We start from the raw sequence: 19,942 nt of genomic DNA, 5'->3' as shown, positions 1-19,942 counted from the left end.
GCTGCTAAGTGTAGCTGCCATTACTTTGTGATCATGACCCTGTTACTCATAATAAAAGGCTGATTACGAAAATAGTTTTTTAGGGGTTTTAAGTAATTTTTCAAGCAAAACTGCACCCTTTTAACTTTTTCAATATGCGGATTTACATATTTTGTCTGTTTTATACCACTAAAAATTTAATATCTTTGTCTTTCGGACTGTTGGTCGGACAAAACACACAATTTGAAGACATCAGCTTGACCTCTGGGAAATTGCTGTGGGCATTTTTCCCTATTTTCTGTCATCTTTAACTCACCAAATTTTCTGTATATTATAAAAACGTACACTTAATTACAAAAAAATAATGTACACTTTAATGGGTAATGAAAATAATTGTCAGTCACAGCCCTAATCCAGGCTACCTTGGATGTTAATGTACACATTCCTGCTGAGTTAATTCACCCAATACAGACGCATAATCCAGTACACTGTACATACATTAATAAGGCACACTGTATAAGTGATGAAGTGAATACTTAGTAGAGGATTATTGGAGCTGAAAGTGGGTTGTCCACTCTCTGTCCAGAGAGGGAACCAGCGGAGCCTCATTTGTTGGAGGCTCTGTGGCAGCTCCCATTTCACCTGGGCTCTCCCATGTTTAATTGGCCTCATTATGTGATTAACTTAGCAAATTTACCCCTTACCCTCAAGGCACAGCTTTGAACGCTGGCAGACCACAAACCCTCCCAAAGTCACTCCATCACCGAAACCACAATGTCAGCATTTAGGCCGGCCATCACATTCCAGTGGGAAGTTTTCATTTTCTGGCAGAGAGGCCTGTTTGCCTATATTAACCTCTACACCTTTGACTCACCGCTTTTAAAAATGCAGTAATTCATTCTCGGATGATTAGCAATATATCATTGTTTCCTTAGAAATGCTCAGTATGCATATTATGTTGCTTATCACACTTTATATGCTTAGCATGATTTCTGCAAGCTGTGTAAAATGTTGTATTATGCATGGCCCGTGTTGTATCATTTGACGTGATGTTTGCATTCAGACCTTAACCCCACACTTTCAAAAAGCGAGACGTTTTATATATGAAATATAAATCTATTTAATTCCAGGGGACAAAGGTGCACATGGCAATGCAGCTGTCTGTTCATCTTTAGTTGTTTGCCTTTGCCTCTCAAATCAAGCACAACCATGGAGTTTGTGGAAAGAAACAGTAGCTTGTCCAATCCAACACACAAAATCTAATATTTTGAAAGCTCCACTTGTGTGTCTGTGGGTTCATAGATATTGGTTTCATTTTGTTGCTGTCCGTGGAGAATTGCATGGAAAATGAAAGGAAGATGAAAAACAAAGTCCATGATGTTAATCTATCCTGTCATCACTGAAATCTCACAGGTCCTCTGTGGGCTCTCTGACAGTCAGATGAAATGGCCAGTAAAGTGCCAATTTTACCAGACCACTTGTTTTTTGCCAGCAAAGTCATAGGTTCGCTTCCTTGTTTAATAACCAATGGCGGAGAAGGTGATGGCGGGGGGGTGGCGTGTGACCGTGTGCGGGAGGAGAGGAGGGGCAGTAGGGTGGAAGAGAAGTTTACAAATGGGATCCATCATTTTTCATGCACAGAGGTGACATCCCTCCGTCAGCCAATTTCGCTCCGATAGCCCAGTCCCTTGGTTCATTGATATCTGCATTAGGGACCTTTGTTAAAGGTCTCATCTAAATGCATTGAAAAACGCCTTGCTCCCTCTGTGTACCTCCTACTGTTAAAAGTGTGTGCGTCCATGCATGTTGCTTGTGCAAAGATTTGCCGACTTGGCTTTGTCTACATTAAGGTTAGTCTTTGTGGCAAAGCAATGTGATGTCACTGAACCTGGAAAAAAAAAAAACAGAAAAGAAAAACAACAACAGCTAGTGAAAACCGTCAACAAACCCACAACAAAAGCCAGCTGCTCAGACTGCTCTCAGAGCGGGAGCTAAGAGTGTTTTCTTACTCTGTTGTCACTGAGGAACTGTTTGGTGTCTGCTCGTGTTTGTAAAGTAATACATTTAATAAATCTGTCCAAATTAACAGCTCAGAACAGAACATGACCTTTGAACTTGTTTAAAGGATAGGGCAGAAGGCATTGTGAAGGAGCTTGTTTCAAATTGATATAAATATGACAGTGCCTTCTGTATGAAGTTGGCTGGAGTAGGCCCATTAACCAAAACACTTCATAGCCACTTCATTTTATTCCACTAAAAACACCACCCTTCATGTCCTGCTCTCGTACAGTCATGCAGTTCAAACCAACCAGGCTGTACGTCCCTTGCTACTATTAAGAAGATTTAATTTGCTATTCCTGTCCGTCTATTTTACAGAGCCATAGTGTGATACAGCAGAGGTGCTGAGGGGCTAATGTCGCTGTCAATCCGCCATCCTCTCAGCCACAATCTCATGGCTTAATTTCCACCCAGATCCAAGTACCCTTGAGCTTCAAGAGGTCTCATTCACACACTTGAATCAAAATTGCCCCCAAACTCTCTTGTCCAGTAATTTCACAACACTTTGGTTATAAGCAATGTTGCACTTTGAACAGTTTTAGCAGGTGTGCCTTCGTTTTGGTTCGCGAACTTTCAAGTAAAAGGCGAGCTACACTTTCAGCCAATCTAGTATTTCATTAATATATTTAATGTATGTCGAGCATTTCATTTGCAGCTTTTAGGTAGTTAGGCTATATCTCCTGGCGCTGTCATAAGATATATTAAGAATAGTAATTAATAAACTTGATAATCTGAAATTGACTAATAATTTGGTGCTTGAGGACATCCTCGCAGTGTGGTCCCATAGGGATCCCATTAAAAGTCCTACTGACTATAATCTATAGTTGTGCCGTGGTGCTATATGATTCAGTCGCCATGTTGCCCTTGCAACAATATTGAAATCCACTTTCAAATGACTTTGAAATTAATAATTTATGTTAAGTTTATAGACCTTGTGGTACATCACAATAACTGCTCCTACGTGAATGTGTCCCTGAGTGTTTACAAAGAGAATTGCACTGAGAGCATCTGTCACTGCCTGTCACTAGTTTGAAGAGAAAATGTGAGTGTTTGACACATGCTATTACTGTATTGTTGTTGTCCTGTTTTCAGATATGGTCCGGGAACGGAGAGGTCCATGTTACAGTCCTTTAGTCAGAGCAGTTTGGTTTTCTTAAGATGAATTAAAGTGCGATTAACAGCACAGAGGCCTTGACCTTCACTTGAATAATACTCTGTGAATCAAAGGGAGTGGTACCCGTCCCTAATGCTCATGGTGATGCGCTCTCTTTTAAATAAACGCATTGCCGCCGTACTCTTTTATCATGTGAGGCGGAAATGTCAGGGCCAACTCAAACAGGCTCAGCCAAACCTCCCAAACATGGTGAGATTGGATGTGAAATCAGTGCAAGGGTCACTGACAAAAGAAATTGGGTTTTATGCAGAGCGTGCCTCAATACACAACACTCCCAAACCAGAGGTAAAAGCAAAGCCCTCACCGGCTATTTTCGACCCATCATTATTTCTCATAAATCCCAAACTGGCCAAGACCAGTGCCTTTGACAGCATGACTGATGAGTTTGCCGTCGTGAATGTCAAGAGAAATGGTCTCCTGCACCTTATCTCCCCTATTTCTCATTGTGAGTGAGACTTGGGGGTTTTTATGGAGAAAAGCCACGGCCGTTGTGATGAGCATTACCCGGTGATAATGAAGGGCACGCTGCTGTACTGTCAGCTTCTACAGACAGACAGGCAGGGGAAGCAGGCAGGCTGGGACCTGCTGGCTGCGGAGAGACATTGTCCATTCATGCGTTTATGTGCCCTTATGTCTTTATCTAGAGACCAGGATAAATGAGCATATTTATATATTTACACTATGTCAGTGCAGTGATTGCCTTATCTGCTGCTGCCTTCATTCATGGAGGGAAATGTCAAGAGGTAATCAAGTCAAATGTGCCTTTTGTCAATGCTATTCATGGATCTCAGATTGTTTTGAAAATGAAAATATTTGGGTGATAGATTTAACCAGAGATGTTTCCATACCCTTTGATTATCCATATGATACACCTTTAAACCACATAGAGTTCCAAACATACTGGAAAAAATAGGAACCATACATACTTAATGTGTGGGGTTTCAGAGTCTTACTGCTCATTGAACAATTACGGTTTGTTTGAGTGCATTCAAAGTTGAACCAAACCTCACAAGTGAAGTATATATGTTTCTTCATGTTTTTGAAAAAAATAAAAAATAAATAAAACAACCCTCTGACTTGATGAGCCTGCTTTCTAGTCCCAGAAGCGAGCCACATATCCCTCAGAGGCTCACGTTAAGGGGCTTTTAGTGATCCTGCCTGTGACTTGGCGTGCAAACCTGCCAGTTACAGACGAAGGATAATGAGCTCGGACTCAGGTCTGAGCAGTGACTTGTGTGAGGCAGGAAGCTGCATATTTATGATGGCTTAAAGAAGCATTTATTGCCTAGTTTCCATCAAAACACTGTCTGCAGAGACCTGACAGCTTTCCTTAGAGATTAGTCTCAGATAACCCCCCCCCCACCCCGTTAGGTGGCATTCTGGCCTGATCGCTCTCCCTGCTGGTCTGCTCTCTCCCCCTTGTTTTTATTTCCCTTGTCTTTATCTCTTTCCTTCTTTTCACTCCCTTTTTTCTCACTTTTACACTCCTCCCTCATTGTCATTCTCTCCCCGTTCCATGCCTCTTTCTCCCACCCTCTCTCAGAAGTTTTCCTCACTTTGTGTCACTACGTGTCCTCTGGTTCCACTGATACAAATCAGGGTTAAAACATTTGTTTACTGTAAAGAAGGGAGAGAGTGAGTGAGCGAGAGAAACAGCGCTGTGCTAAATGTCAAGGATGATGAGGTGGGTCAGGCTGGCAGTGCGGTTGCGATTACGGCTGTCTTCGCACAGCATCATCACAAACTCTGACAACCACGCGTCGGCTGCACAATTTATGCTTGGGAGGGCTAAGTCTTCCAGTTCCGCTGTTTCACCAAGAAATTAAATTCACATGTTATCTTTGAGAACATCCTTCCTCTTTTCCCTCCAGGAGTAAAGGAATGTGTGGTGTCAAACTGCGGCATTCAAACCAAAAAATAATGGATTCTGGCATAAGGAATAATTTCTGTCTTTCTGGGCAAAGCCACATTCACAAAAGCACACTTATCCGCGTGCTGTTGATGTCTTCTTCCTTCAATAGTTAACAAGAAATATAGGTACTAATAGGCTTTCAAAATACACAAGAAAAGTTTGATATCATTTTTTTATGACTTTTAACCACAGAAAACCAAGCAGGTTGTCAACTGTTTGGCTTGCGATATGACAAGCTTGAATGTGCTCACGCCTACACTCCACGCCTGTATGTTTGCTGAGCGCCTTGTGTATGAGCTATATGATTCTTTCATGAGCTGTGTGGTGGCTGGCCTTTCATAGGCGTGCTCTCATTGAGCACTTAATCAATACCTGTCATCTTGAACTCATCCTCTAAAGTGGGCCCCTGTTCTTTGTCTGCCCCGTAATCCATCTCCATACAGCGATTTGAATTTGTATTACACACTAAAAGGACCTTCTTCACTATCAGAAGACTTAACAGATTGTTTAAGGACCCTCAGTACGTATTTTCATAAGCACAAGACCTGGTTTAGAAAAATCTATACAAGGGCCTGAGGACCTGGAGCACTATGGCAAGCAGGGTAAGCCAGGAACGTGTGGAGAATCTTAGATTTGGAGGAAGGCAATTTCAGTGTCTTGGTTTTTCTGATTGTTTTGTTAAAGCTGGTTTTATTGCTGTTGCTCAGATCTTCTGTCTGTCTATTTGCTTTGGGTTTAAGGAGTCGCCAAAGGTAATTTATAGTATTTCCACCCCTAGGAGAGTATTTGATAAGGCACTTCTGAAGCTGCCCGGCTACAGGCTCGAAAAAAGGGGAGAGAAACTCGCTTTGGATTCGGCATGAGTACGGTTTCTAAATCACTGGCAGCTTCTTGTGATTGTACTTTTGCTAGTCTATCTGTAGTAAAGACTGATAGTACTCTGGGTGCAACGCTAGAGTGATTGTAGTTTGTGAGTTTATCTGATGTAAACATTGATAGTATTGGAAGCACAAAGACACAATGCATTTAAGGGTTTCTTTTTCTTTACTCAACTTCTGTGTTCCAGTCCTGCAGCTCAGCCCTCTCAGAAACAAATGTGCAGCGATCCATGCTCTTAACACAGTTAAGAAAATAGTTTGGGAAAATTGGACCTTGAAGAATTCAGAGTGGCTGAGTAATTGGAGGTCAATGGAAAGCAATGCTCCACGACAGAGTTGAACCCGCAGAGAGAGAGCGAGCAGGGTGGAGAGACAGAGAGAGAGAGAGAGAGAGAGAGAGGAGCCAGCAGAGTGTCAATCAGTCTGCGTTTTGCCCGCATTGCCCCTTAATTTAATCACTGTTTAATTACTGCTGTCCCCTGAGGGGCGCTCTGTTAGGTTCAGTTACTGAGCTTTTTTCCTTCCTCTGCCTCTGTCTCTGGGTGCGTATTTAGCCCTTGGACACTCTCTCTAAAGCAGGCCACTCTCTCAGAAGCCTCAGCAGTATTTCAACCTTACCTCGGGGCCCCTTGCACAAATCTGCTGATGATAATGTCAAGGGCAAGCACATATGCATATGTGTGATGAAAGCTGCCTGCAGGAGGAGAGACACAGCAAACACACAACTTTATCCAGTAGAGCAAGGGCAGGAAAAGCTGGGAACATCTTGAAGAACTAACTAACCCACCCACTGCCCACTCCTTCAGGACCGCCCCTTCCCCTGTGTAAGTCTTAGCACGCAGGGTTGGGTGTGATCCATGAGCAGAGTAACTCATCATGTAGAGAAATCACTGCTGGATGGGGTGGTCAGGTTTACATAAATGCTTCCTAGCACTGGATAATGTGTACTGTCATATCAATGGCCAAACACAGTGCACATGTTGTGGTTTCTCTGGATTACCAGCAGCCCACCACCACAGATCCTACATAGGGGCCGCGTCAGGGGAATAACTCACATTTAGCTCTTAAGCTACAGCAATCAATATAAATTTAGCATGGTAATGATCAGGTGCAGGGGGTGTAAGTCTCCTGTGCCTCTCTCTCTCTCTTTTCCTGGTGTACATGCCACGGCGCTCCAGCTCCCAGAGGCCTCTGGGTAACACAGCTAAGGCTCCAAGCTGCACGTCAAACCTCAACTGAGGATTACAGCGGGGGAAACAAACAAACAAGGCTGTCTCAGAGTCTTAGCGACAGGCATAGGCAATAGCGGGGCGCTAGTAATGAAGCCACTGACGGCACACGCTTAATGCACAGACACAAACACACACACACACACACACACACACACACACACACACCTGAACAGCCCACAACCCTCCCTTCCTGGAGCAGCAGAGGTATTTTAGACCGTGTTAAGGATATAATGGGACAAATAGAGATGATGTGATGAGGGGGCTGTGTGTATGTGTGTGTGTATGTGTGTGTGACTGATTGATAGATGAGATGCTGTCTCTCAGGAGAGTGTCCGTGATGATGACTATCGCCAGGGGAGGAGAGTTGAGACAGTTTTTGCTCCTGGGTATTCAGATTGGAGTGTTGACAGGTTTATTATTGAAGTTTGTTTCCCCCTCCCCATTCTTTCTTTTGCTGGACGGGTAGTGTCAGGGTGCGATAGTCACTGTCTTCTTCTGTAGTTTTCTTCATGACAGACAACAAGTCTGCTGTTTCTACACCAGCTGGTCTCTTGCCACTCTGGCAGCCATTTCAAGACACCAGGAGGAGACAATTCAGACAACAATAACGTAGATTAATCAAACGGCTTAATGTTTTGTGGTCGGTTTTTATACTCAAAAGTTGTAAAGAATTTTACACTGTGAGATGCTGTGTTAATGCCAAAACCAAGGAGGATTGTGCCAAATGTAATCCCTTTAAACTGGCTCGCTGGCCTCGTTTGTGTCAAGCAGGACGCCTAGCCAGAGTACCAAGGCCTGTAATGCAATTGACGACCTGCTGCCTCTGACATTAATAAAGATGGAACATGTACAGGAAATTAAACTCTCACTTTCCTATTGTAATGAGATCTTATCCATCATGATACTGTTTACCTCACAATCAGATAAAATGATCAAATTGAAGCTCAATCAGGGCCTCGCGCAATGCCATCACTGTAACCCGCTGGCATTACTCTTCTAAATGGATGGAAAAGTGAATGGGATTTAAATAAAGAGTCTATATGTTAATGGGCAGGGTTTAGCTCCCCTGGTGATCCACTTTCTACAGAGATGGTGGGGAGAAGTGGTGGGGGAGGGAGGGAAGGAAGGAGCATGGAGTCTGCACTGAAGATGAATGTCAGCAGAGTGTTGTTGTGTTATACACATTTCTAATCTCCCTCTTCTTGCTTTAAAAAATGCAGGAAGGAGGAAAGTGAACATGTTGACCTCACTAAGTGTCTCAGGCATCTCTGTGTCCTGGTTGGCCACAAGAGGGAAGTAGCTAGCCACAGAGACAGAAGGCAGGCCACAGGTTCATAATCGCACTGGAGAGATGTGAGATATGTTAACTAAAATATATTATCATCTGCTTTACTTTTATAGATCACTGGAGTTTTTTGTCATTACATGAGCCTGTGATCTTTGATATAGAAGAGGGGAAAGTACCGTGGACAAGGAGACGAGGCAATGCAAAATTTAATGGTATTGGCTTTTATAGGTAATAAGGGGGCACTGATCAAAGGTTCACAATACTCAAAAGCAGCTAGGTTGCACTCAGGAGGGGGACCAAGTGCTCTCCAGCCAGGCTGAGTAAATTGCCAGATCAGCTAATCAGAATTCAACTGGAAGATGTAAGTTAGTGGATACTAATTGAAGACAGATTTAAGGGGCATCCAGCTGGATACGGCAACCCTCTCCCACTCTCCTTAGTAATTTCTGTTGAATATTAATAATGTTTTTTATATAATAGTGTATGTGTGGAGTGGGAGGGGGGTGTTCTCCAAATGAAGCCCCTAAAAAGCATCAAACATGCAAGATGAAATTACTCAAAGGATATCTCAAGCAGACTATCCATTTACTTGCCCTCTTCGCTTCTCTTGAGCGCGGGGAGGGCGTTGGTGGAGGAGTCACGCACTTGTGAAAAACGGTGCATGTGGGATGTTATCAGCACCTGCTCAACATGGGTATATGAGCCAATTAAACAAGTACGGGTGTATGTTGTCCTCCTCTACATGATTAGAATCACAATCCCTGGCTGTGTGGTCCTGCTTGACCCCGCTCACATTAAGATTGAATATTTCCTGGAAAAAGGTTCAGTTAATGAAGAGTATTGAGCCTCAGTCTGATCAAGAAGTAGGCCAGGATGGACGCTATTGCAGATTAATGAAGTTGCAGAGATAAGAGTGGCTTGAATTTGCATAAGACACTCAACAAGAATGAATAGCGTTATATATGTAATATAGGCAATGTAAGTGCTGTAGCATAAATAGACTTATCTGTAGACTGTATATAGTGAGGTGAACTACTGCAACCCTCAGTGTTAAGAGTATGCACTATAAATGAAAAAAACAACACATGTTACACTTTTACTAAGCTGATGTTATATTAAAGTCGCAGTGAAACAACATTTAGAGAATCTTTGACTTCAGTAATGTAATGTAATTCGAGTGAAACCAAATATGTAGGCAGGGTTTAGTTATGAGAGGGATTTAAATTAAGTCCTTGAGATTTGATTCAATTGCCAAAAAAGTGGGCTGGACTGTTCACCTCCGGCCACACCTCCCTCACCTGTGTTTAGGAGGAAGAGGATATGGGTTAAATGCAGAAAATTAGACCATCAACCATATTCTTTGAAAATGTAACATATATATAATATTGGTCTTCTAATATTTTTCATAATGGAAGGTATTAGCTATAGTCACCCTAAATCACATTTGATTGGGGGGATGACATGCAGCAAAGGGCCACAGGTCAGAGTTGAACCCATGGCTGCTGCAGCAAGGACTCAGCCTTGGGAGTCAGCTCAACCAGGTGAGCTACCAGGGTGCCCCAACAAAAGGGATTTTGATGTAATATGAACAAATAATTAATACAGGGACACGAGTGTAAGTTACAAATTTGTATTATTTTATTATTTTTGTATTTCACTGTATTTTAGTTGGTTTGGAGGATTCATGCTGTAAAGCCATAAAGCTGTTTTTCTTCATGGTCTTTCAGTTTCCGTACATTCAGTTGTGTGACCCTACAACACAATTTTTTCTTTGTGCTTTACAGTGGATCCCGATCTTACAGTGACAACACAGGGGCAAAGAACATCGTCAATATGGCATTCACAACTGCTGTTATTTCCCCCAGGACTTGGAATCACACATTTGAAACAATCCTCCAGGGACACATTTAGACAACAGACCAATCCAAACTGCTGGTAACTCACACCTCACTGTCTCACTGCTGCTTTTAACAGACTTTTAAAAGGGAAAAAGGATAAAGAGAGAAAAAGGTAGATAGATCTATGGACTCTATTAGTTGTCACAATCTGTGTTTATTTGTAAATGTTTTTTTGCACTGGAAATATGTAAAAAAACAAAAAAAACAATGCAAGAACAAACACATTGCAATACAATTTTAATAAAATACAATAATGTGTATGTATGTTCAAGACCTGAGGCTCAACAGAAAGGTCCTAAGTCTGTTTTTATTGTTTCTGAGAGATGCAAATTCCTTTTTCACTACCCCACAGAAGTGATCTTTACCTTAGAAAGACTCTACTGAAAAACGGGGTAATACACTGCAGAGGTATTTAGAGAAAATGATAAATCCACAAAGGTGTCATCATCATGGTGATTCCATTAAAGGTATGATTACTGTCCCAGATGTCAGTGATGATGGAGGCAACAAGGAGGTGTGTTATATTAGTCCCCAACGCCTGACAACCATAATATCTTTCCTCTTTTACAACCTAACTTTCTCTTACTCCACAAGGAGACATTTTCACTCTGCTGCTTTGATATGCCTGGCTGCTTGGTAGCTGTTGTAGAAAAAAAACCTCCCACTGCACCGACAGGTGTCTGATTTCTATTCCCATGGCAAACACACGCCACAGCTAGATGCAGATTGCCTGTGGAGATCACCGATTGTGCAAAATAATAGTGTATCTGGAAATACTGGCCCTGGGACAGTCTACAGGCCTTCAGATGAAATGTATGTTTGAGAGGAAATGATACAACAGTGAGGGAGTGATTGCCATAATGATAGATCCCTAACCAGACATTTTTCATAAATCGAAAGAAGGCGTTTAGGCCTGAAAAGAATCAAGAATGGGTATGTCAAAGTGTGAAACAAATTTGGAGAAAATGTTTTGGTACTAAATTGCTGCATCATGGATGCTTGGGATGCTTGAAGGTAATGGAGTTCACGTTCGGGTAGAATCAGTCAATCCATGAAAGTTTGGAAAGACTTGTTGACAGACTTTGATCAAGTTTTTCATCTGGCTTGTCTTAAATTATTTTTTTGATTGATGGGTTTATATTTGACATAATGCACTGCTGAAGCATGAATAAATGGAATCATTTTTACATATATTTAACACTTACGGTATATCAAGGCTCTCTTTCAATGCCATTTTCTTCTAGTATGCAAAATGGAAGGTCTAACCTGAGGGTATGACAATATGATTAGAATGGGAAGTCATTCCCCCTCCATCCTCATGGCCACTGTGATAAAAATATAAGAAAGTGATTAGGGAGGTAGAAAAAGCTTTGGTTCATTTATATTTCATACCATTTGAAAAAGTAATCTGACCTATAGACACAGTGGCTCATACTGGATATGGAAGTAATAGACATCATATAGTAGACATCTGTGTAAGACTGCTTTATTTCAATGGAATTACTGCATTATTTACGTCATTAAAAATCAAAACTACTGTATAACCCATATTCAGTGGACAAATGCATTAATACAAGGTTGGAGATGAAAATAAGGTGACAGCATGGGCACTTTGCTGAGAGATTTCTTAAATCAGACTGATCAGTCGAGCATAATGTGATGGTTATTACATTTAGGCTGTATATATGGATATCTGTCAGGGAATATGGCATGATGTTAGTGTGAGATCACATCAGATATAGCTTGAGAGCTTGACATCAGGAAGACTTTGGTTGAACTCCATACATTATTAGTGTGGGGATGTGTCAGTTTCAATTTTCAGTACGTTGCCCTTGTGGTTAATAATTATTTATATCTTTTTAAAACATGTTTTTTCATTAAGTCATGAGGGCGTCAATATCTTCACTCAACAATTAGCATGTCATCAAAACGTACGCATTTTGATTCTTCATTTTTAACTGTGCATTGGCCACTTGGGGGCAGCGAAGACAAGATGTAAACACTAACACTGACATAGTATCAACTTGCCTATTTACACATGAAGCAGATGGGGAGCAATATTGGCATTTATTCAGAGTCAGATTTCTGGCCACCCAACAAATGTAGGTCCAATATTCAGTTCCCTTTAACTCTGTTTTTGGTCTCCACCAACTCCTAAGATAAGTACTGTATCTCATTCTTTAAATGCTCCGAGATATGTTCATCAGCTCGTCATGTTGCGTCTGCTGTTGTGAAGAGCTTTTTTATGAAAAACTGAGAATGAATAAAAATAGTTAAAGTTGCAGGTTGTAAAACTAAAACAATTAGCTGATTAGCAATTAAACTCTCTGTAGTGCTGAGAGAAACTTGAGATAATTCTTTATTGTTCTCACTATAAGTGACTCTTTTCACATATGAGTTGTCATGTGATCCATTGTTATTATAAAAATATTGATTGTAGCTGCTTTAAGGCATGCATACTCGCATCCCTTTTTTATACCTTAACATACATATATGTAATATTTTGGAAATGTGTCAGGTGATACTGCAAACCAATTTAGCCGTGACACACAATATAGTGCTGTTTCTATGCAACATACTAATACAGTGGGTCAGTATTCAGTTTTAGTGCTACCCCCCATACACATTCAGCTCTGCATCACCGAACCAAGGTGAAGCAGGATACTGACATGCATTAACTCTGACCCTGCCCAAACATTTACATACACAAAACACAAACCACGTCTGTTGATGCCCCCATAAACATGACACATATGTGATGTGCCTGTCATACACGGGCCATGTCACTGTGACTGGGTGACATTGTGACAGAGCTCCTGTGTGCACTTTTGTGTACATGTGTGAGGTGGGACCATTGGGGGGGGTTGCATTTTCGGGTTTTTGATGAGTGTGATTGCGTGGGCACATTTATGCTGCCTCACTTTGACAGCACCGGTCTGGCTCCATCCTGCAGGTCAGCTGGGGTTTAATTGTCAACCTTAAATATTCATGGGCACATTGAGTAGATAAATGAAGGTATAAGCACACTGTAAAATTTTCAATAGGTCAGGTGTCACTGACTTCACTGGATACAATTTACTGTATGATCTGACATTCGCTGCAATGCCAATTAATATGTTAAGAGCATGAAAAGAAATCCTAATGGCATTTTCCATTTATGCATTATGAAGTAATCTACAATGAGATGGATACCTTTAAGACTAAAGGTGCACTGCAATAAAAAGGAGCACTTTATGAGGGTGTTTTATATTGGTATGAATCTATATAATTCTAACATAGACTCAAACCTTTGATGCTTCCAGTCATTACTTTTTACCTGAACATGTGCACCCTCTTGGTAACCCGACCACAGTGGTCAAATTATTTTACAGTTTATCATTATACTCTTGGACAAAAGTGATCAAACCATCTGTACTGCAGGCACCAGTACCCAGTTGCACCAGGTACACTTACAACCACTAAATTCAAACCAGTTGCACCACACAAATTAGTTCTTAGATTAGTTGTTATTTAATATCTACACACAGTACCTGCCATCGTTAACTGTGAAGTAGTTAACTAAAGTAAGTTTAGTAAGTAAACTTTAGTTTGGTAATATTTGACCCGTTTTTGACTGAGGAGTGACAAGTTATATAGAATATGGCCGACATATGCGACTGACGCAATTTTTTATTTGGATATTATTTGAATTATGAATTTTGGTTATTCTTCTATTTGTCTTGTAAAAGTGGTATAATATTTTTTGGCAAATATTTGTGTGTGGTCAGAAATAAGATTTTTACACAAACACAACCAAGTTAGAATCACCTTCTACCTTAGCAACACAATCAAAGCCAACTTAACCTTACTCAGCCACCCAGCTGTCCCCCTCTTGCCAAGGTTAGCATCCCCTCATCTTCTGTGCTTCCATCTTTCTCCTTAATGGCTTATTTGACGATAATTAACCCTGAATCCTACAGAGACAGGCCAGTGAGAGATTGATGGCCTCATCGGCCTGCTACACCTGTTCTGCTGCAAGGCTCACAGTTACCAAACCATGGCCAAATATGACTGCCCTGAAGCCCCGCATGTTGATGTCAAAGACAAACACAGGTCCTCCCCAGTGGCCTGGGTGTTCTGTATAGGGCAACATTGTGACCACAACCTCTGATTACACTCATTATTCCACTCAGGGCTGACTGCTGTAAGGGGGCATCCTGTGGTCCCTTTTGTCCCAATTAACTACACTGTCCCTTAAAACGTCTATTCATCTGCTACACATAATCCTGCATACAGATGCTCTGACTTACTGGAAAGCATATTTCGTCAGACCAGTCCTTTTGTCAGTGAATCCATTTAGAGGAGGAAGCAAGTGCTCATTGGGGAATTTTGCAGCACATGGGGCCTGTATAATTGACAGATGAAGTGAAATATTGGCGGAAGTTCTTTCATTTTAACAGTTGTGGCTGTTTTGCAGACCTCCACATTTATTCTATATTGAGTTAATATGAATATTCTTTTGCTCTTTTGCCATCTTGCTTGCAAACATGCAAGTTGAAACCACAGTTAAGCGAATGATACCAACACATGTAGCACACTTGATTTTGTTGTCAGTGTTTATCAAACTGTTCTTTGCTGTGGAAGATTAATGCTGTGAAAGCAAATCATCATGCCAATGCTGAATGGCATTTCCAGGCTTCGCACATGTGCTTGCTATTACCATGAACAGATGTTAATTACTTCTTCTTTTTTTTTCACTTTACTTGAGATGTTCCTCACTACCGTAGATGGAGGCCCTGGTCTTCTTCTCAGCATGTTGGGGTGAAGCCTGGGCCTCTGTCATGTTTCTGCAAAGGGGCTTTCGGGAGTTGGGGAATAATCAAATGCAGAAAAGTGTTTAATTTTTCATAAACAGAGGAACCACCGAATGCACACAACTAACAATGTACCCCAAAGCAGATGTAGAGCGTTTTTAATTTATGGAGAACTGAGCGAAATGGGCAGATGGAGCAAGAGGAGGTGGAGGCATGCTGAGGGACTCCACTTTTCTCTCTTCTCACCTCACAAACAAGAGAAGCCTGTGAGCGTGTGCCACAACACACACAAACACACTCCCACACACCGCTCAAAGACATGAGCACATGCACAAATGCAGACATGTACCACCCCCACTTCTCACTGCCGCCATCACTTCCACCACACAAAAACAGACGCGCACACACACACACACACACACACACACACACACACACACACTCTTCATCCCCCCTTTTTCAACACAATCCCACTCTCCCCTGCAACCCACAACAAAACACAAATGGATACATCCCCCTCCCACGCACACACATAAAACCAAAAAATTATCCCACCACCATCAGCCCCTCACAGACACACACAGGCAAATCCTCAGGGTTCGACTGGACCCGATTGAGAACACTCAGTAATGAACTGCCTCATGCGCTCTACAGAGTCTGCAGCAAGTAGACAGGCTTCATTCTGGCGGACCATATGTAGGTATGAATATGCATGGGAATCTGTCATACAGGCAACAAGCACTACATATATATGATGCCAAAGGTCACCAGTGTGAGGAGTGAAATTAGCTCTCTGTTGGGCATTTGGAGACATGTAAGACTGTGTTTAGAGGGCGTGGGTGGACTGTGAATCATGCTAATGTGTGAATGCAGTCCTTGGCTCACTTTTAGAGGACAACATTGATTGAGAAGTTTGGCCACTTAGTTTTATCTGTTTTTACTAGAAGTAGGGGAAAAATGTTGAAGTCAATTGGTGCATGTTGAAAATACACCAAGGCCACACTAGAGGTATTATGGTTCACTGATTTGTATGTAATTTGTGTCTCCCTGGCTCAGTTGTTGGTACAGCCTCATTTTATTTTTTAAAAGCCAAGGTGCTGCTCTATGTAGAATCTTTATGTTGAATTTAAACATGGGCTCAAATTAGAAAAGTATCTATTGTACTGTATGCAAATCATGATTGCAGACAGACTGTAAGGTTAGGGTACCAGAATTCCCAAGATCACATATTTGTAATGACAACTGTTTGGAAACTGTCTAAATGTAAAAAATTGAGAATAATGACTTATAAGGAAAAGTACTTGCCAAAGTGTTTAAATAAATGTTGCTATTACAGTCAGATTTGTAAAAAGGTTCCTTCTTGAAGAATGCTTCAACTCTGTTTTACTACTTTATGTTGTACTGCTTGTAATTTTGTTCTTACTCCAAACCATGCAATCTTTGATTTTTAGTTAAGTAAATCTGAATCTGAATTAATGTACTTTTTTGGTTGCTTGCTGACACACATGTATCTCATGCCATTTTTTGTGTACTGCAAAGTACGGAAACATCAGCATGGTGGATACTGTCAGTGTAATAGTGTTACAGACATATTGCTGTCTATAATACTGGGTCATTTAAAAAAAATTGTTCATCCACCAGAGAGCACTGACAAGTTAATTTGTCAACTGTAGAACAAATGCCTGGGATCGGCGCTGGACTTTGGTACAGTTGCCACAGACAGATAAGACAACTGAAAGATGATAAATACCATTCTCTAGAAATGACACCCCGAAATAACTTTGTATCATCACACTTTGGGCTATTCCATCTAATAAAATTAATAGAGCTGTATTTTTGTAGCAATTCATGTCTGTGGGGAGTCAATAGGAAGTTTGGCCACTAAGCCAGAGAGGGACTCTAGCACACAAGCTCTATGAGCCCAAAAGTGCAGAATCCTGCAGAAGCCTGAAGGACTTTTTTGATGTGCTGCTCAGTCCATATGTTTGTAAAAATTCTTTAGTAGCCAACTTTGAGGGATTGTCATTAGAAATGTTTACCGGTCCATATATTGTTATCTGATTATTATTTTATTTATTTTATAAGTATGGGTAACAGACTAAAAATCGGTCAGGGTCCACTGTAAAGTAAGTATGTAATTCTTTATCAAAAGGATGATTTTGTGGAAGGTACATGGTCATTTATCTCAGTCACTCCTCTAAAATACTTGATGAACCTACAAAACTTTTATAGCTTTTCTTTATGTGCACTCAGTACAATATCTGCACTGTACTGACATGCTGCCATTCATTCTGAAGGATCCCGGGTAGTTTTGCTTTATCTCAGCATCTTTTTGAGTTTTTCTTTCATTGGTATTTGATTGGACAACTTCTCTTGCAAGCTCTGCTACTTGACATGGTTTTGTAAGTAAGAGCAAGATTTGGCCCTATTGTAGATGCCTTGACTTGTCACTTCATTTCTAAACCCAAATCCTTCTAGTAAAAAAAAGGTATTTTTGTGAGCCAGGCTGCAGTTCCAACAAGCACAACTATCTCCAGCTTGTTAACTATTTATTTGCAGTGACATTAGACCAGAATTATGCTTCACCAAAACACATGTGTCCCCAGGCATGGCCCAGACGGCCTCACTGTCCCGCAGTCTTTCTGCTGTAAATTCCCCACTTAAAATTTCATGATCTCCGCTCTGCAGGATACCACTTCCATCATGAAAGAGTTCTCAAACCTAATAACCGTTACTACTCTGGCGGAGCCATCAAAAACCTATTTGTTTCAACAAAAGCCCTCTCCCCCATGCAATGCTGCTGGGTAATAATGCCAGATAGGTTTTAAGGGCAATGAATTGTGGAATTACCATTTTCTCCTCTCTCTGTCTCTGTCTCTCTCTTTCTTTTCTCTCTCTCTCTCTCAAGATCATTATATTAAACACTTAATTATTCATTGGTAATGCCTGTCATGGTGAAATATTGTCCTCTGCCAATCTGAATGCATCATACTGCCGAGGCCTGCCTCTCTTCCCGAGGTTAATGGCACAGCCCTCACTTGCATTAGCTTGGCTAAATGCAGTGCACCTCATAAGTCAAAGTTCCCTAAGTGAGTGGAGAAGTCATCACCTCGAGCGCTCTCTTTTTCTTTCTCCTTCAGCACGTGGGTCAGTGAGATCATCCTCACACAGGAACTACCTCTGAATACACACACACACACACACACACACACACACACACATACATGTGTCCACATTGGATCTTTATTGTTTTATCTGAAGGATGGTTTGGGCTTGATAGAGCTGAATGGGGCTCACCATCAGGGCTTTTAAAGGTGAAGGGTGAATGGATCACTATTCATGCAGTGCACTCATGGACTGAGCATCCATAGATGGCTTCCATAGGGTACAGTGTGTTATGACTAAATTATGAGACTGACATTAGTCATTCCATACCACATGTTCAATTTGGACAGACATAAACAGTATTAAACAGATTACAGGAGATAGTGGTGACAAGGATCTCTCAGGTCTGATGCGAAGATGCATGGCATCCTCCTTGTGTTAATACACTCTGGCGTGCAATATTTCTTCAGCAAATATGCAGTGCTAACAAAAATGATAGTTTTGTGCACTTAAGCAAATTGCATGTTGATTACATCTTCCTGATATTGCTAAAATGAAATTCATTTTATCATTGGTTAACAGGGTATTACACCTAATAAGAAATCCTTCCGGAATAAAAAAAAATGCAAACATCTAGTTGTGTGCCAATAACGGGAAATGCTGACATATGGGCAAACATTTCACCAGCATTGCAGCTTTTCTCTGTGGCAAATAAAATGAATACCAAAAACAATTAATTTTATTTGAAGGGAGGTCAATCTGCTTTAACCCTCGCTGAATGAAGTGGCAGAGAAAACGGGCAAAAGGATGCTGGAGATTAATACCTTGTCTTAAAAGCCAATATGGATCATTATTTTACAGCCTTCTATTACCTGGTAACATGTATAACTTTATGTCAGCACATTATTAAAGGTGCCTTCTTTGCTGCCCTGATGCTTACCTCACCACTGGGTCAAGATTGCAGCAAAAAAAAAACTTCTTGGAAAAGCTTGCAGTCTTTCTCAGCAGATTGTTTACTGGCTATAATGAATGCAATGTGCTTACATTAGTGATTGAATCTGCAGAAAATATATAAATGACTTGAATATTGTTCATTTCACCATTCAACATCTTTACACTCACAATACCAGCTGCAATTTTTTACACATGTGGCTTTTTTTATAGAAAAGCACTTGACATGACACCAAAATCAATTCCATTCATGAAGTGGAGCAACTCGGTGTTTTGCTTTGACTTTCATACTTTAGATGCTCATTAAAACAGAGAGAGGAGAGAGAAAGTCTCAAGGGGCCAACAAAAATACCATAGCTGGTTCCTTTAAATCATTTGTTTGTTATTAGTTAATGACTCCTGAAATCCAACAGCACATTTGGGTGATGAAATTTCTGACCTTCACTTCACAGTTGACTCTCCTCACTGTAGAGCTCATTAGTGAACCATCTAATCTCATTAGACGAAGCTGGGGTAAGGTGGCACCACGACAAAGTAACTGCTCTCTCTCTCTCTCTCTCTCTCTCTTTCTTTAGTTTTGGACTAGGAGCAGAAACAGGTGTGGGAGCGGGCGTGCGAGTGTGGGACAGGCGGAGTCCTTGCTAACCCTTCTCCTCTAATTGCTGCGGATGCCA

At 41.2% G+C, this 19,942-nt stretch overlaps 2 protein-coding genes across 3 annotated transcripts in view; one reads left to right on the top strand and one right to left on the bottom strand.

Moving 5' to 3' along the window:
- Positions 1 to 11,612, top strand: part of LOC127361461 (doublecortin domain-containing protein 2) — a 32,184-nt gene extending 20,572 nt beyond the window's left edge. The window contains exon 11 of one of the 2 annotated variants that reach the window (XM_051396103.1): positions 10,306 to 11,612. In XM_051396103.1, coding sequence (XP_051252063.1) covers positions 10,306 to 10,460 — 155 coding nt within the window. In that variant the 3' untranslated portion in view covers positions 10,461 to 11,612. The remainder of the gene's footprint in view (positions 1 to 10,305) is intronic. The other variant, XM_051396106.1, reaches the window with a different exon arrangement.
- cga (glycoprotein hormones, alpha polypeptide) overlaps positions 1 to 19,942 on the bottom strand; it is a 235,034-nt gene that overhangs the window by 165,273 nt on the left and 49,819 nt on the right. The window lies entirely within an intron of this gene.

The sequence above is a fragment of the Dicentrarchus labrax genome, unplaced genomic scaffold (assembly GCF_905237075.1).
Source record: "Dicentrarchus labrax unplaced genomic scaffold, dlabrax2021, whole genome shotgun sequence".
Taxonomy (NCBI): Eukaryota; Metazoa; Chordata; class Actinopteri; family Moronidae; genus Dicentrarchus; species Dicentrarchus labrax.
The sequence above is the reverse complement of the archived record's forward strand: the minus strand, read 5'-3'. Positions and strand labels throughout refer to the sequence as shown.